The 13,254-nt window shown below is 39.6% G+C and overlaps 1 protein-coding gene across 29 annotated transcripts in view; it reads right to left on the bottom strand.

Moving 5' to 3' along the window:
• Positions 1-13,254, bottom strand: part of DLC1 (DLC1 Rho GTPase activating protein) — a 560,457-nt gene that overhangs the window by 68,779 nt on the left and 478,424 nt on the right. The window contains exons 11-12 of one of the 29 annotated variants that reach the window (XM_042983093.1): positions 8,609-8,662; positions 7,586-7,840 (exon numbers count right to left, since the gene is read on the bottom strand). The exons of 27 other annotated variants lie outside the window; for them this stretch is intronic. In XM_042983093.1, coding sequence (XP_042839027.1) covers positions 7,839-7,840; positions 8,609-8,662 — 56 coding nt within the window. In that variant the 3' untranslated portion in view covers positions 7,586-7,838. Of the gene's footprint in view, positions 1-7,585; positions 7,841-8,608; positions 8,663-13,254 lie in introns of those variants that run through there. One more of the 29 variants, XM_042983094.1, reaches the window with a different exon arrangement.

Genomic DNA, 13,254 nt, shown 5'->3' with positions numbered 1-13,254 from the left:
AAAGGATAAACTCAAAGAAAACATAACAAAGGAATTAATAAATAAAAGAGTAGAAATTAATAAAACTAGAAGGGATGAGCAAGCATGGAAAACAGCAGTGAATAAGCAAACTGCAAAATGCTTAAACTAATTACTAATCGACGTCCAAATTGATACCATAATTAGCTGACATTTTACATACACCGGATTTACAATTAAAAAGTCTGGCAATGTCTGGGGCGCCTGGGTGGCTCAGTCGCTTAAGTGTCTGACTTCGGCTCAGGTCATGATCTCATGGTTCGTGGGTTCGAGCCCCACATCGGGCCTGTGCCGACAGCTCAGAGCTTGGAGCCTGCTTTGGATTCTGTGTCCCCCTCTCTCTCTGCCCCACCCCTGCTCATGTTCTGTCTCTTTCAAAAATGAATAAACAACAAAAAAAAATTTTTTAAAGTCTGGCAATGTCAATTGTTGCCGAGGATGTGGAATGGTGCTGTGGACGTGTCTATTGGCACAACTCCTTATAAAAGCAATTTTACATTTATTTTAAAAGTGAACATTATGCTATGATCCAGCAATTCTGCTCTGAGGTATGTATCCTAGAGAAACTCTGGTATAACTCAAAAATGTTAGCAGTAACATTATATTAGGAAAGACTGGAAATAATCCCAATGTTCATCAAGTGGAGAATAGATCTTTTATTTATTTAAAAAATTTTTATTTAAAGTTTATTTATTTTGAGAGAGACAGAGAGATAGGGCAGGTGAGTGGGGGAGGCGCAGAGAGAGAGGGAGAAACAGAGAATCCCAAGCAGGTTCCGCACTGTCAGCACAGAGCCCAACGTGGGTCTGAAACCACCAACTGTGAGAACATGACCTGAGCAGAAGTCAAAAGCCAGATGCTTAACTGACTGAGCCACCCAGGTACCTTGAGAATAGATCTTTTACACCGGCATATTTTCACAGTGAATGACATACAGCAGTGAAAAGAAGTGAGCTATAGCTTTGTGCGACAACATGGATAAATCTCTACAACAATGTTGAATGCAATATCAGGACTGAGAATAAAATGCTTATGTGGTAAAAGTAATTCACAAGATGGGAAGGGAATGCTAGATTCAACATTCAGGATGGTGACTGCCTCTGGAGCAAGGCAGGGAGACAAGCTGGGGAAGAACTCAGCTGGGTAGCTTTAACAGGAAAGGTAATATTCCAGTTCTTCAGCTGGGTTTTGGATTAACAGCTGTTGTGTTATTATGTTTTATAACTGATATTCACATATATTTTCTTGTTGGTATTAAGATTAAAAAAATTCTTTTTTCTAATGTTTATTTATTTTTGAGAGAGAGAGACAGAGCACAAGCAGGAAGGGTGCAGAGAGAGAGGGAGACACAGAATCCGAAGCAGGCTCCAGGCTCTGAGCTGTCAGCACAGAGCCCGACTCGGGGCTCAAACCGAAGAACCGAAAGATCATGACCTGGGCTGAAGTCGGACGCCCAATCGAATGAGCCACCCAGGTGCCCTGATATCAAGATGAAAAAAAAAATTTTTTTTAATGTTTATTTATTATTGAGAGACAGAGAGACAGAGGATGAGCATGGGAGGGACAGACAGAGGAGGAGACACAGAATCCAAAGGAGGCTCCAGGTTCTGAGCTGTCAACACAGAGCCCGACGCGGCACTTGAACTCACAAAATACAAGATCATGACCTGAGCTGAAGTCGAACACTTAACCGACTGAGCCACCCAGGTGCCCCCCGCACCCCCCGCCTCCGGGATTAAGATTTTTTTTTAAAAAAGAAGTAACATTGGAGAAATTTTATTACATTGGTAAAAAAAAAAAAAAAAACTACTGTAGAGTCAGATCCAGATTTGAATCCTGCTACTGCCACCTGTTTGCTACATTATCTTGGAAAAATTACTTCAACTTCAAATCTTATTTTCCTCATTCATCATATGGAAATAATAATACCTCCCTGGGTAGTTGTGAGCATTAAAACTGATTGTTTATAAAGGGCTCAAAACATATTTATGCACTTAATAAGCAACAGTAACTGAAACCTTAACTCAAAATCTATTTTTGATGTGTGTGTGTTCAATTTGTTTAGGCTCTTAAATATACTGTAATATTTGTAGTTGTAATTGCATTGCACTGCTATTTTACCTGTGTCTTTTTTTAAAAATTTTTTTATGTTTATTCATTTTTGAAAGACAGAGAGAGACAGAGCACAAGCAGGGGTGGGGCAGAGAGAGAGGGGGACACAGAATCTGGAGCAGGTTCCAGGCTCTGAGCTGTCAGCACAGAGCCCGACGCAGGGCTCGAACTCACAAACCGCGAGATCATCACTTGAGCTGAAGTCGGATGCTCGACTGATTGAGCCACCCAGGCGCCCCTTACCTGTGTCTTAAAAGGACTCTTTTTCATTTAATTATTGTACTAGCTATCCTTCTACTGTTATCACTGAAAAGTTCCAGAACTAGTGAATCAGTGATTCTGAAAATAATTAAATCTAAATTTATAAGTTATTAAAAAGTAATTCTCTGTATCTCACTTATTTTGCTTATTTGCATTAGTTTACATTAAAGCCAAATAATATTAATAATAATAATAATAGTAGTAATGGTAATTTGACCCTGTAAAGAAACATCTACCTTTCCAATGTTAAAGTTCATTCTTATCACATCGCATCTAAGACATGGGCCTTCCATGTTTATTTCAGGTCTATGCTTAAAAAAATTGTATCATAGTACTCATTCTACTAGAATGTTTAAAAGTGGGGAGATAAAATCCAAGATCGTAACCCAGCACAGAGAACTAGGAGGAAAAGCAGACCAGGTAATTTAATCTAGAAGTCATAGGACATTCTTGGTGAGTTTTGATTTGATCTGGTCCTCAAGTAGGCCTGCTCCTAAACAATCCTTTGAAATCTGCATCAAATTTAGAAAGAATGAAGGGAACACTGATTAATACGGTATAAATTTTCAATCTCTCTGCAATGATCTATCTAATTTTAGGCAAGGTAAAGGCAAGAGCTTCCACTGGCATCCTCTAAAAAGTATTAAATATGAATTAATCAGCTCACAATTTATGTACTTTTTCCTCATTTGCCTGAGTGTCTAGGAGCTACGCTTTAGTCAAAAATTTTTTTTCCTTATGAGGCTATAACAGAAACTGAACATACAGGTTTTATCATTTGAACTCCTCCTCAGAACTGAGCTTCCAAACAATAGTCCCCGATAGTCCCGGACTCCTGGAGAAGTGACAGATCCAAGCAGATACTCTGGCCTAAATCAATCTCCAGGGCAAGACGAAGAATGGCAAATGTAGGACCAGCAGCCTCCCTAAATCACTACGTGTGGATTTCTCATTCTTCAAATTTTCAAAATGATTCTAGCACTTGTCTGCACTAACAGCCTTGTGATCCAAATGGTCTTTTTTTCCCCTCCATCACCAGTCTCAAATCTTAAAATCAGAAAAGGGAATCTGGATATTCCACACTTACGTAGAGGCAGGAGTCCTTACCTGAAAGTGACACGCATGGTGGAGCAGGTCTGTTTCAACAAGGCTAGTTTGAATAGTGCTCGCCAGTATCTTCTGTGATGCGAAATGTGCACACAGCACATCCAGATTTGGGTTCTAGGCCACTAACGGCTAAGCAGGGCCTACAGGGAGAAACTCCCAACAGAGAAATCCCACGCGCGTGTGTGTGTGTGCGCGCGCACACCTGAGCTACACAAATGGGACATTTTCCTGAAGACCTAACCTTAAGTGTTCAGTCTTGATGCTCTCAATCCTCACTCTTCCAGGCACTTCCGGGACAGCAAACACCCACTGGTCAGTAATGGCTGTATAACAGTTTTCACTGATCAGAAATCTCAACAGAATATACACACAGAGGGCACAGTCTCATTCCTGATAAAGCTTAACTTGAAGCAGAATTTCACAGCCTTTCCATTTTCATTTCCTAGTTCCAATACCACCCCAGGATGAAGCTCTTTTTTTTTTTTTTAAGCTTTTTGTTCATATATGAAGCCTATTCTTCTCCTTTAATTTCCCCAAATTCCAAAAAAGCACAACTAAGATGCCCCATTATATTCTTGGCATTAATGACCTCATTTCCTACTCCCAGAACTCTCTCTGGAACAGTTTTTTTCTTCTCCAGGGACAAACTGACTGGAGTTCTTTTCTTGTCTCTAGTCCTTCACTGAGGCATGTCCTGCTCATAGTCTGTTATTAGACCTTAATGTTTCTCCTTTATTCACCTACTCCTCACCTCATTCACTCTGTCTGATCTGGGTTCTACTTCTTGGCTCTATAGAAGCTGACCTGTTCCTTCATGCTTCCCAGACAAGCAGTGCCGGCACTAATATTTATCAAGCTCTCTTTGAGAGTTAATACTTTTTATTCCACCCTCAGAAAGGCAAAGAGATCCTATGTACTTGGCCTGGCTTACCATCAGTTGGAAGAACATCTGTACATGGGAAGCAATGATGTAGAAACAAACTTTAAGGCCTCGCTGACCGGGGCTTCAATAAAACAGGAGATTGTGAGGGAAAAAAGACTCCATTAATAGTTTTAGGGTCATCGGGACTCTTGTTTGCACTTGGTTGGGGAAGACTTGTCCAAGTGAATTACTTTCAAAGTCTCAGTTTCAGACTGAGATTTCATTCTGCTGGTAACCACAACACTTGTTTATAGAACTCTTCCAAAGGATGTAATAGGCATTTTTCAAGATCTGTCAGCTCTGGGCCAGTATTAAATCAGCTATTCATGTCTGAAGGGTGTAGTATTGCCCATAAAACCAACACCACCTGAATGTCATTTGTGGTCTGGGATGTATACATGTACGTGTGTGTGTGTGTGTGTGTGTGTGTGTGTGTGTCTGTTAACATACATCCCTCCTGACCCTCTCAGGTAGCTGAAGAGGAATGTGTAGTTAAGACAAGACTAGGTGGGTTGGGTTCAGGGAGGCTCCATGACCTCTTTTATTGCATGCATCTATTTTTAACAACCTTTTTCTTTAATTAGAAAAAAAATTTATGAGTCTTTTCTTTTAAAATTCATCTCACCTTTAATGTAATAAAGGAGTCATAACCAAGGAGAACTGACAGAGAGTAAGGATTGTAATGGCTTGCCCAGCAGGCTCAATTATTCCCTTAAAGGTCTATTTTTTTCCTTCTAATTACATGAGGCAGTGATTGGGAGGATGGTAACCAATAATAAGGGCTTCATTGTCTCTCTTTTTTTCTTAGTCACCAATACTCTAATTTCTCATAGAGTGCACTTAACAAGGAGCTCTGGAGGAGCCACGGTGTGGAACCCTGGTCATGTGGCTCGCTAGCACAGACACAGGGCTGTAAAAGAAAGGAGCCGGGATGGCTTTAATATCCTGTTAGACAGAAGCATGACAGATTAGTGGGGGACTCCTTCCTTCTCAGGAAACCAGGCCTCTGGCTATAGCTTTGTCTTCAGCTCAGTCTTAGATCTTTATAAACACTTTTCCCCTGAACTTTAAAGGACCCATGCTTTTTAGCAACAGTTTAATGTGCATGAAACAAAAACTCAGATAAAGGGTTCAAGCATAAAATCTTATTGAGGGTCTGATTTCTCAAGATGCTTTCTACAAACTCAGACTTCACGTACAGAAAAATATTTCAACAGAACACTCGTTCATTAGGGAAAATACCAGCCTTAAAAATGCAGGAGTCTTAAGAGACAAAACAGATGAACATAAGGGAAGGGAAACAAAAATAATATAAAAACAGGGGCGGGGGGCAAAACAGACGAGACTCATAAATATGGAGAAAAAACAGAGGGTTACTGGAGGGGGTGTGTGAGGGGGGATGGGCTAAGTGGGTAAGGGGCACTAAGGAATCTACTCCTGAAATCATGGTTGCACTCTATGCTAACTAATTTGGATGTAAATTAAAAAAAAATAAAACAAGATAAAATACAAACAATGCATGAGTCTTTATATGTACTATTGAATCTCAACTGCTTTAAAGAAGTGCCATCTGCTACACCCCATTAGGCACAGGTTGTAGTCAAGGTCCTCAGTTAAGTGTCTTGACTAAGAGATGTCTAAAAATGGAGCAGGGCAGTTGGGAGGCAGTAAGTAGGAATTACAGGGATTGGAACCATATGATGAAGAAATATCTGGGGAAGATGAATTATAGAAAAGGGAATGTGAATCTTTATAAAACACGGATAAAGATCTGTAGCAGATGTCTGAAGACAGTAGACACAAAAGACGTCTCACAGACATGAAAAACCATGTGATATTTACTTGGAAGACTCAATATTTATATCTGTCACTTCTCCCTTAGTTAATCCATCAATGTAGTGAAATATCAAAACAACAACAACAACAACAACAACAACAACAATAGTATGTTGTACGAGCAATGATTGCTAACATATATTGAGTGCTATCTATGGTATACACTCTCTGACTGCTTTCGTCTCCTAAACAGTTTAATCCCCCAATAATCTTATGATTATTTATTTCCCCATTTAAGAATTTAAGCAACTTGCCTAAGGTCACACAGCTGGCAAACCACAGAACCGAGATTCCAACCCGAGGATTCAAACTCCAGAGCTTAAGCATTATCTGTACTTTCAAATCAATGGAACTGAATCGTGAGTCTAGACATTGACACAAACAGAGGAATTTAGATTTTATTAGATGTAGGATCGTACACCATTGGATGATTATTCAATATCTGAGGGTCAGACACCCAGGGAGCCATCTGGAAACAAAGTTGGACCATTGTCCACTCTTTACACCAAAGTATTTTTCAAATGTTATCAAAAGTTTAAAAAGGAAACTAAAGAAAGTCAGGGTGAATGACAGATGTTGGGGGAAAGACACGGGCTGCCTACCGTGTGTGTGCGTGTGTGTGCTTGTGTGTGTGTTACGGATAAATGCTACTGGCATTCAGAACTATTACTGAAGGAATAGATCTCTGGGGGTTTACTCTACCCCAGAAAAAAATGTAGCCGTCCTGTGCCTATTTCTATGTGATATTACAGGTGGTTCACTTTTTACAGTTTTTTATTAATTTAACAGTATGAACTTCCTCTCCAGGTTACTAAATATAGTGTCTGATTTATTTGAGTGAGAGACTGATGTAAAATCTGAGGCGTTCTTTGTAGAGCAGAGGCTGATCTTTTGTTGGAGTTTAGTGCCTCCAGAAAGTGGCCATCATGCCACATTTTCTGCAGTTCCCATATCCTGGTCCCTAAGAAGTTCTGAAATGGCCCAGAAGATAGTAGTCAGTCATTGTTACCAATGGATGATGAATTTGTGTCCTTTTCTTGACAAGTACAAATCATTCTTTTGGCTTCACTGTAAATTTTTAAATAAAACACAATAATTCCGAGTTTATAAATATATGCGCAAAAGGAATGGCAATATATTTGATTAGTTTCAACTGTATCTCAAATAAGTGTTGATTAAAGCATCTTTATTTAGTGAAGTGACAGATTATTCTCAGTAAATGAAGCACTGATTTTAATTTCCATGGAATACTGGGGCAACCATTAGAAATAAGTTGAACTATCCCAAGTCAAATATCCACTTTTAGAAATTTGACTGATTGTAAGCTTTAACACGAAACGAATGCTGCATTTCCATTATGTTTAAGAAATGGCCACATGCTACCACTGGGGACTCCATCAATTATCTGAAAGGCTGCTGCCATTTGTGCCTTGGGGAATTAGCTGGTGAGAGGATTCATTTTAAGCTTACGACTTAATAAAGCTTTGGTAATAAGATATCTTGACCATTACACATTTTCAGGCATACTCCTTCCCAGTATGCTGCCTCTGTACGTTTTCCTCTCTCCCGCGCAGGTCCCAGCCTCTGTTTTAAAAATGTTTCAATTTTATTCTTTATTACACACACATATTTAGTGTAGAAAAAATAGATAATGCAGATGGATCAAGGACGGAAAAAAAAAGAGAAACCACTTTATCTTCCACCAAGAAATATGTACTACTATTTTGTTATGTACATAACAGAACCTCTTACACTAATCACTATTTTTTTGCCAATTAAAAAAAACTTATATAATACATCGCTCACATCTAAAATACCAAATATTATAGAATTGAATGAATTCAAAAGTGAAACTCCCACATCTATTGTAGTAGCTAGTCTGACTATGCAAATCATTTTCTATGCAATTACTAGTATATTCTCTCTATGTATGTATATGCATATAAACACATATCCTTTTTTGTTTGCAAATTTCTATTTAAGCTGTGCTACAGCTTGCTCTTTTAAATATAAAAACATAATATACAATTAGGTACGACATACCTAATTGCTTTTAAATTTTGTATAGAACGCTGTTATATGGCTATACCCTAATTGTTTAACTAGCCCTCTAATGATGGACATCTGTAATGTGTCCTGTTTTTACCGCTACAATTGCTTCAGTGACTATCTGGTATGGGTAGGTTTCGCATCATGAGCACAGGACAAAACTATCTCCTCCAAAAATCCAGCAAAAAGAAAAACTACGTATGGTTAAACATCAGTATTTTTCATCTTAGAATCTTAAATATGGTAATTTTAATGAAAGTCCTAGTTTATAATTTTTTAAGTCTAAATTTTTAATCTACTTACATAGAAAAAGCATGTTCACCAAAATCAGACATTTTCGATGCCTCAGGAGGTCTGCTAATAAAGTATTGAGATACGTGCTTTTAGTTAAATAAAACTTCAATAATAAAATATTGAGATAAATGCTTTTAGTTAAATAAGACTTCAATATTCTAATATTTGTTTTGTAAGTCCCATATATTTTAAATTATATTGCTTATTGTATTAATTTGTAATTGTAAGGTCCTCATCACGCTAAATGTCTTGCTAATTTAGGATTACCCCCAAATTTGATTTCTCCTAATAAATACTTATTGATGAAAGTGCAGTAAAGATATTATTTAATAGTTCACCTGAGAAATAAAGGAACTCAAAGCTATAAGTCAGTGTTAACTTCATCTGAATATATTAACTATAAGCCAAAAGCCTATAAATAAAATGGAATGAGAAATTCCTAACTAGCTTCTTTGCCTTATAAAATTGAAACATTTTTAAATAGATGAAATGGAAACTAATCTGGCTTAATTTTTCATTCTGATTCCTAATTTTTAAGATGTTTTTTAAAAGTAATGTGCTCTCTAGATTTATTCTGAATATGGTATCCCTTCTTTCCTGACTTCTAACATTTGAGGAAATGTGATCACTTATTTTCTGGTTGCTTGCTGAATCAGCAAGGAGAATCAATGCAGCAATCCAGCAAAGATGTGGCTACAGCATTCAAGGTGAATAATGTCTGAAATAGAGTACTATTCTTTTCCACCGGGAAGTTAGTTTCAATTAATATATTATTAAGCTCATTGCTAACCAACTGTTCCAACCTTAGCTCAAGCTGTGTCCTAGAGCAACCTCCTACCATCAGTATGATGGCCAAAAGGCCATCCCAGAGGATCTAAGTTATAGTCACACAAAGGATATTGAGTACATAGTTTTGTTTTGTTCTGGATTTCTTCCCGCTGTGCCAAATGATTACAAGGTTACGAGGTTAGGGTGTGCTGGATGCCCCAGATGCTTTTTATATATTAGCTCGAACTTTGCCTTACATTGTTCTGCCATGTGAGACGCCCTCAGGAAAACTCTTCTCTTCCTTCCCATTGAAGCCTAGAGAAACCCATCTCTCAGAGTATTTTCTCTCTCGGAAATTCTACCTCTTGAGTCATTGGCGGGCTAAGTATTCACATACTTCCCATCCTTTCCTTTCAGGGCTTAATCATAGTTGTTAGGAGGAGGAAAGGGTGGGTTCCTACATTTATAAATTCTAGAATGAAAGGTTATGAAAAGTCCAAATGGTCCTGTATCTGATCTGGCTAAAGGCAATGTTTGCAACTCACAAGTTCAGGCGAAAGGCTGGCTGAGAGCCTTCTTAGGTAGGTAGCGGCAGGTAAGAACTCTTACAAGTCGTACTCAGGAGCAACCTGACGCCTCTCCCCTCTGAAAGTGAAAACCTCCCTGAAGTCAGTGTCTATTTTAAGAGAATACATTAGAGATAGAAAGAATAGCGGCTTTCTAAGAATTGCTCTTGCGAGGGACTAATTTTTTTCAGGTGTGAAGGTTAGACTAAAAAGGCCAGGCTTAACCGCGGTGACTGGAATCTGATTCCTAGACAGGAAGGATAAACAACTGTGTGAGTGGTGTTCACACAGAACCTTCAGACTGATTTACACAGAGTTCTTGGGAACTTGTCATGCATGTCGCGCTGACCTTGCAAACTCAACCGCCTTAGTCAGAGGAGGCAGGATACTTGTCCACACCATCACTTACAAATCAGATCCCATCACCCCCCGCAACTAACTTTCCCTCTCTTTGGTAGGCAGGATCAAGTGACTGCAACACTCTGAGACGTGAAGAACGCAGAGACAGACATTAAAAATCTTTGGCGGTAAAATTAAAACAACAACAACAACAACAACAACAACAACAACACTAGACATGCCATTTGAGGAGAAGGGATTGGAGAAGGAGCAAAAGTGGGAAGTGACATTGAGCCTGGAAGAGTGTGGGAAGAGAAAAAAATTCACCACAGAGAGGAAGCACGTGTGTTTTGGCAAGAGAGACCCTGCCACCAGTTACTGCTGGCAGGAATGGTAGGAAGAAGTAGGGCAATTAAAAAAAAAAAAAAAGAGGGGGCAGTGATTAAAGGTAATGTAGCATTTGAAACATAACAAAGCATTGGTAATCACCACATAGTTGTTTACTGGCTTCCAAATCAAAGGCTACCTGAGTTTAATCTAGACCGTCTGAACAAAAAGGGTTGTCAGAAGTCTGTCGCCTCGCAAAAATAATGAATATATTACTGGAACAGTGATGTAAAGGAAGAATTCTTCAAAGATGCTGCTCTGAGCTCCAGAACTCATTTATTGATTGATTAAAAAAATTTTTAATGTTTGTTCAGTTTTAAGAGACAAAGAGAGACAGAGTGTGAGCTGGGGAGGGGCAGAGAGAGAGGGCAACACAGAATTCGAAGCAGGCTCCACGCTCTGAGCTGTCAGCACAGAGTTTGACACGGAGCTCGAACTCACGAACTGTGAGATCATGACCTGAGCCAAAGTTGGCCGCTCAATCCATTGAGCCACTCAGGTACCCCAAGCTCTAGAATTTATATGGGTAACTACGTGACTCTATTTAAATTTTACCTAAATATAAATCCTCGCAGATTTTGGGGTATACTTTTCACACTCTGAGTGGGAACTTGGCATTTATAATATTTATTACATACGGATTACAATTATATTCCTTTTCCTTTGCTACCAGATCAGTTTACATTTTTCCTGTCAGTTTTTACTTATCATATGTAATGCTTGATAACAAAAATAAATTTTTTAAAGAGAAAACATCTCTCACCAGTTTAATTTACTCACTAGTTTACAGTAGTTGAATTCTTTGAAACTAGATATCATGAGAATATTCCAGGGTTTGGAACTTGTGCATACAAACCAGCTGGACTTTGTTTAAAATTTTAAAGCCTTCAAATATTTCACTGAAAGAAACCCAAGATATCGTTTTTTATAGGTGCCAAGAGGTCACGTTTTTACTGGTTCATCTGTGTGTCATATAAAAAGTCCTTAGTATTTTTAACCATAGTAGGTCTCTAGATTCCCTGCCTAATCGCCTCATATTATCAAGAGGGGTTAATTGTGAGTCTAACTTTTGTTAAGCACAGTACTTTTTATGGGAGCCACGTTTAATCAAACTGGTCCATCTTTCCATTAAAAGGCAAGTAATGAACAAGAGCGGCAAGGTTTTACAATGCACTTGCTCTCCATAGAATAACCGGGCACATTTTAATGTAGAAACAGTTGTGTTGAAGTAATTTGTGCATTTGGGGGGAAATTCGTGGTTATTCAACTGTACATTCCCCATAAGTCCTTTACTCTCACTGAGAACAAAGGTGAAAGTTGTCAGACATGGGTGATGAGGTGCTGGGACAGATAAGAGAGGGAGAAAATGCACCCCCAAATGCCTGGTTGTTCTTCCCCTGGTGAAACAGTATCTTAGCGGATACCTGTCAAGCCTGATGATCCCTTCTGTAGTGACATCTGGAAGTTTCTGCACTGACTATTTATTCCTAGTTACTGTTCACAACCAACCAACACACACACACACACACACACACACACACACACACACACACACACCTCTCTTCTTCCTCCCCATCTTTTTCTGTCTCTCTCACTGTTCTCTGCCACCTCTGCATCATAGCATGGTTGTTGAGTTTCTTTTTACCAAAGACGAAACTAAACCCAGGGTAACCCAACACAGTTAACAGAAATAGGACTAGAAATTAGGAGTCTGAGCTCCAGACCAGGCATCAGTGCCCTGAACCCCCGTGTTGAGAGGTGCCATTTCTGGGAACCAGAGCTGTATTCACACAAACAGCTGCAGAATCTAGCAAGGAAATTTATGTAATTAGTGAAGCAGGCAGAGATAGGATTTTTGGCTTCAGATTCAAATTCCACTTCATGATTCCAAGGTGGAGAGTGTTTTGTTATCTACCCACGTGGGACTGATTTCCCTCTTAGGCCTCTAAATCAAATACCAGGACTGTGGCAGGAACCCAAGAAACTACGAGATTGAGGCAGAAAAATTCTCATGCGTCCAACTCCCCAAAGCTCTGGGTCACAGTTCCTGAGTGAAATTCAAACAGGGGAAGCGAAGCTGGGCACTTTGTACTATTCCCCTTGTCAGGTAGTGGTGTTACCCACCCACGGGCCCAGGACCGGGTCACTCGGAATGACTCCAGGGCTCTGTCTTTATCAAGGAATTGGGAGACAGCTGCACATTCTTGCTTTGAGGTCTCTCTATGGGTGGAGAAGGGACTTAGTTGGCTCTCTTTGCTCTGTGCCCCGACATGAAGCTTTAGAACCCTCTCCCTTGCTTGAGGCACCATCTCATTCAACATCCCTTCTTTTGTTTATTTATTGTGCAACCTATAGGTGTATCATCTCAATTATAAACCCAGACAGGGGCTTTCCCCTCCCCACAGCCCCATTCCCATCGTCTAATAACTTTCCTTGGGTGAGCTGGCACCGGTCCTGCAGAACAGATCCCACACAGGTCCACCGTCTCCCCAGACGGCAGCCAGGGCAATGTTTTACCTCCCTCCTGGAGCCCCTGGTGGGTTGGCTGATGCATGGTCCTTGGAATGTTCTTTCAACTGCTGTGTGAATCTGAAG

Source organism: Panthera tigris, chromosome B1, assembly GCF_018350195.1.
Source record: "Panthera tigris isolate Pti1 chromosome B1, P.tigris_Pti1_mat1.1, whole genome shotgun sequence".
Taxonomy (NCBI): domain Eukaryota; kingdom Metazoa; phylum Chordata; class Mammalia; order Carnivora; family Felidae; genus Panthera; species Panthera tigris.
This window is presented reverse-complemented; position numbering and strand designations above follow the sequence as displayed.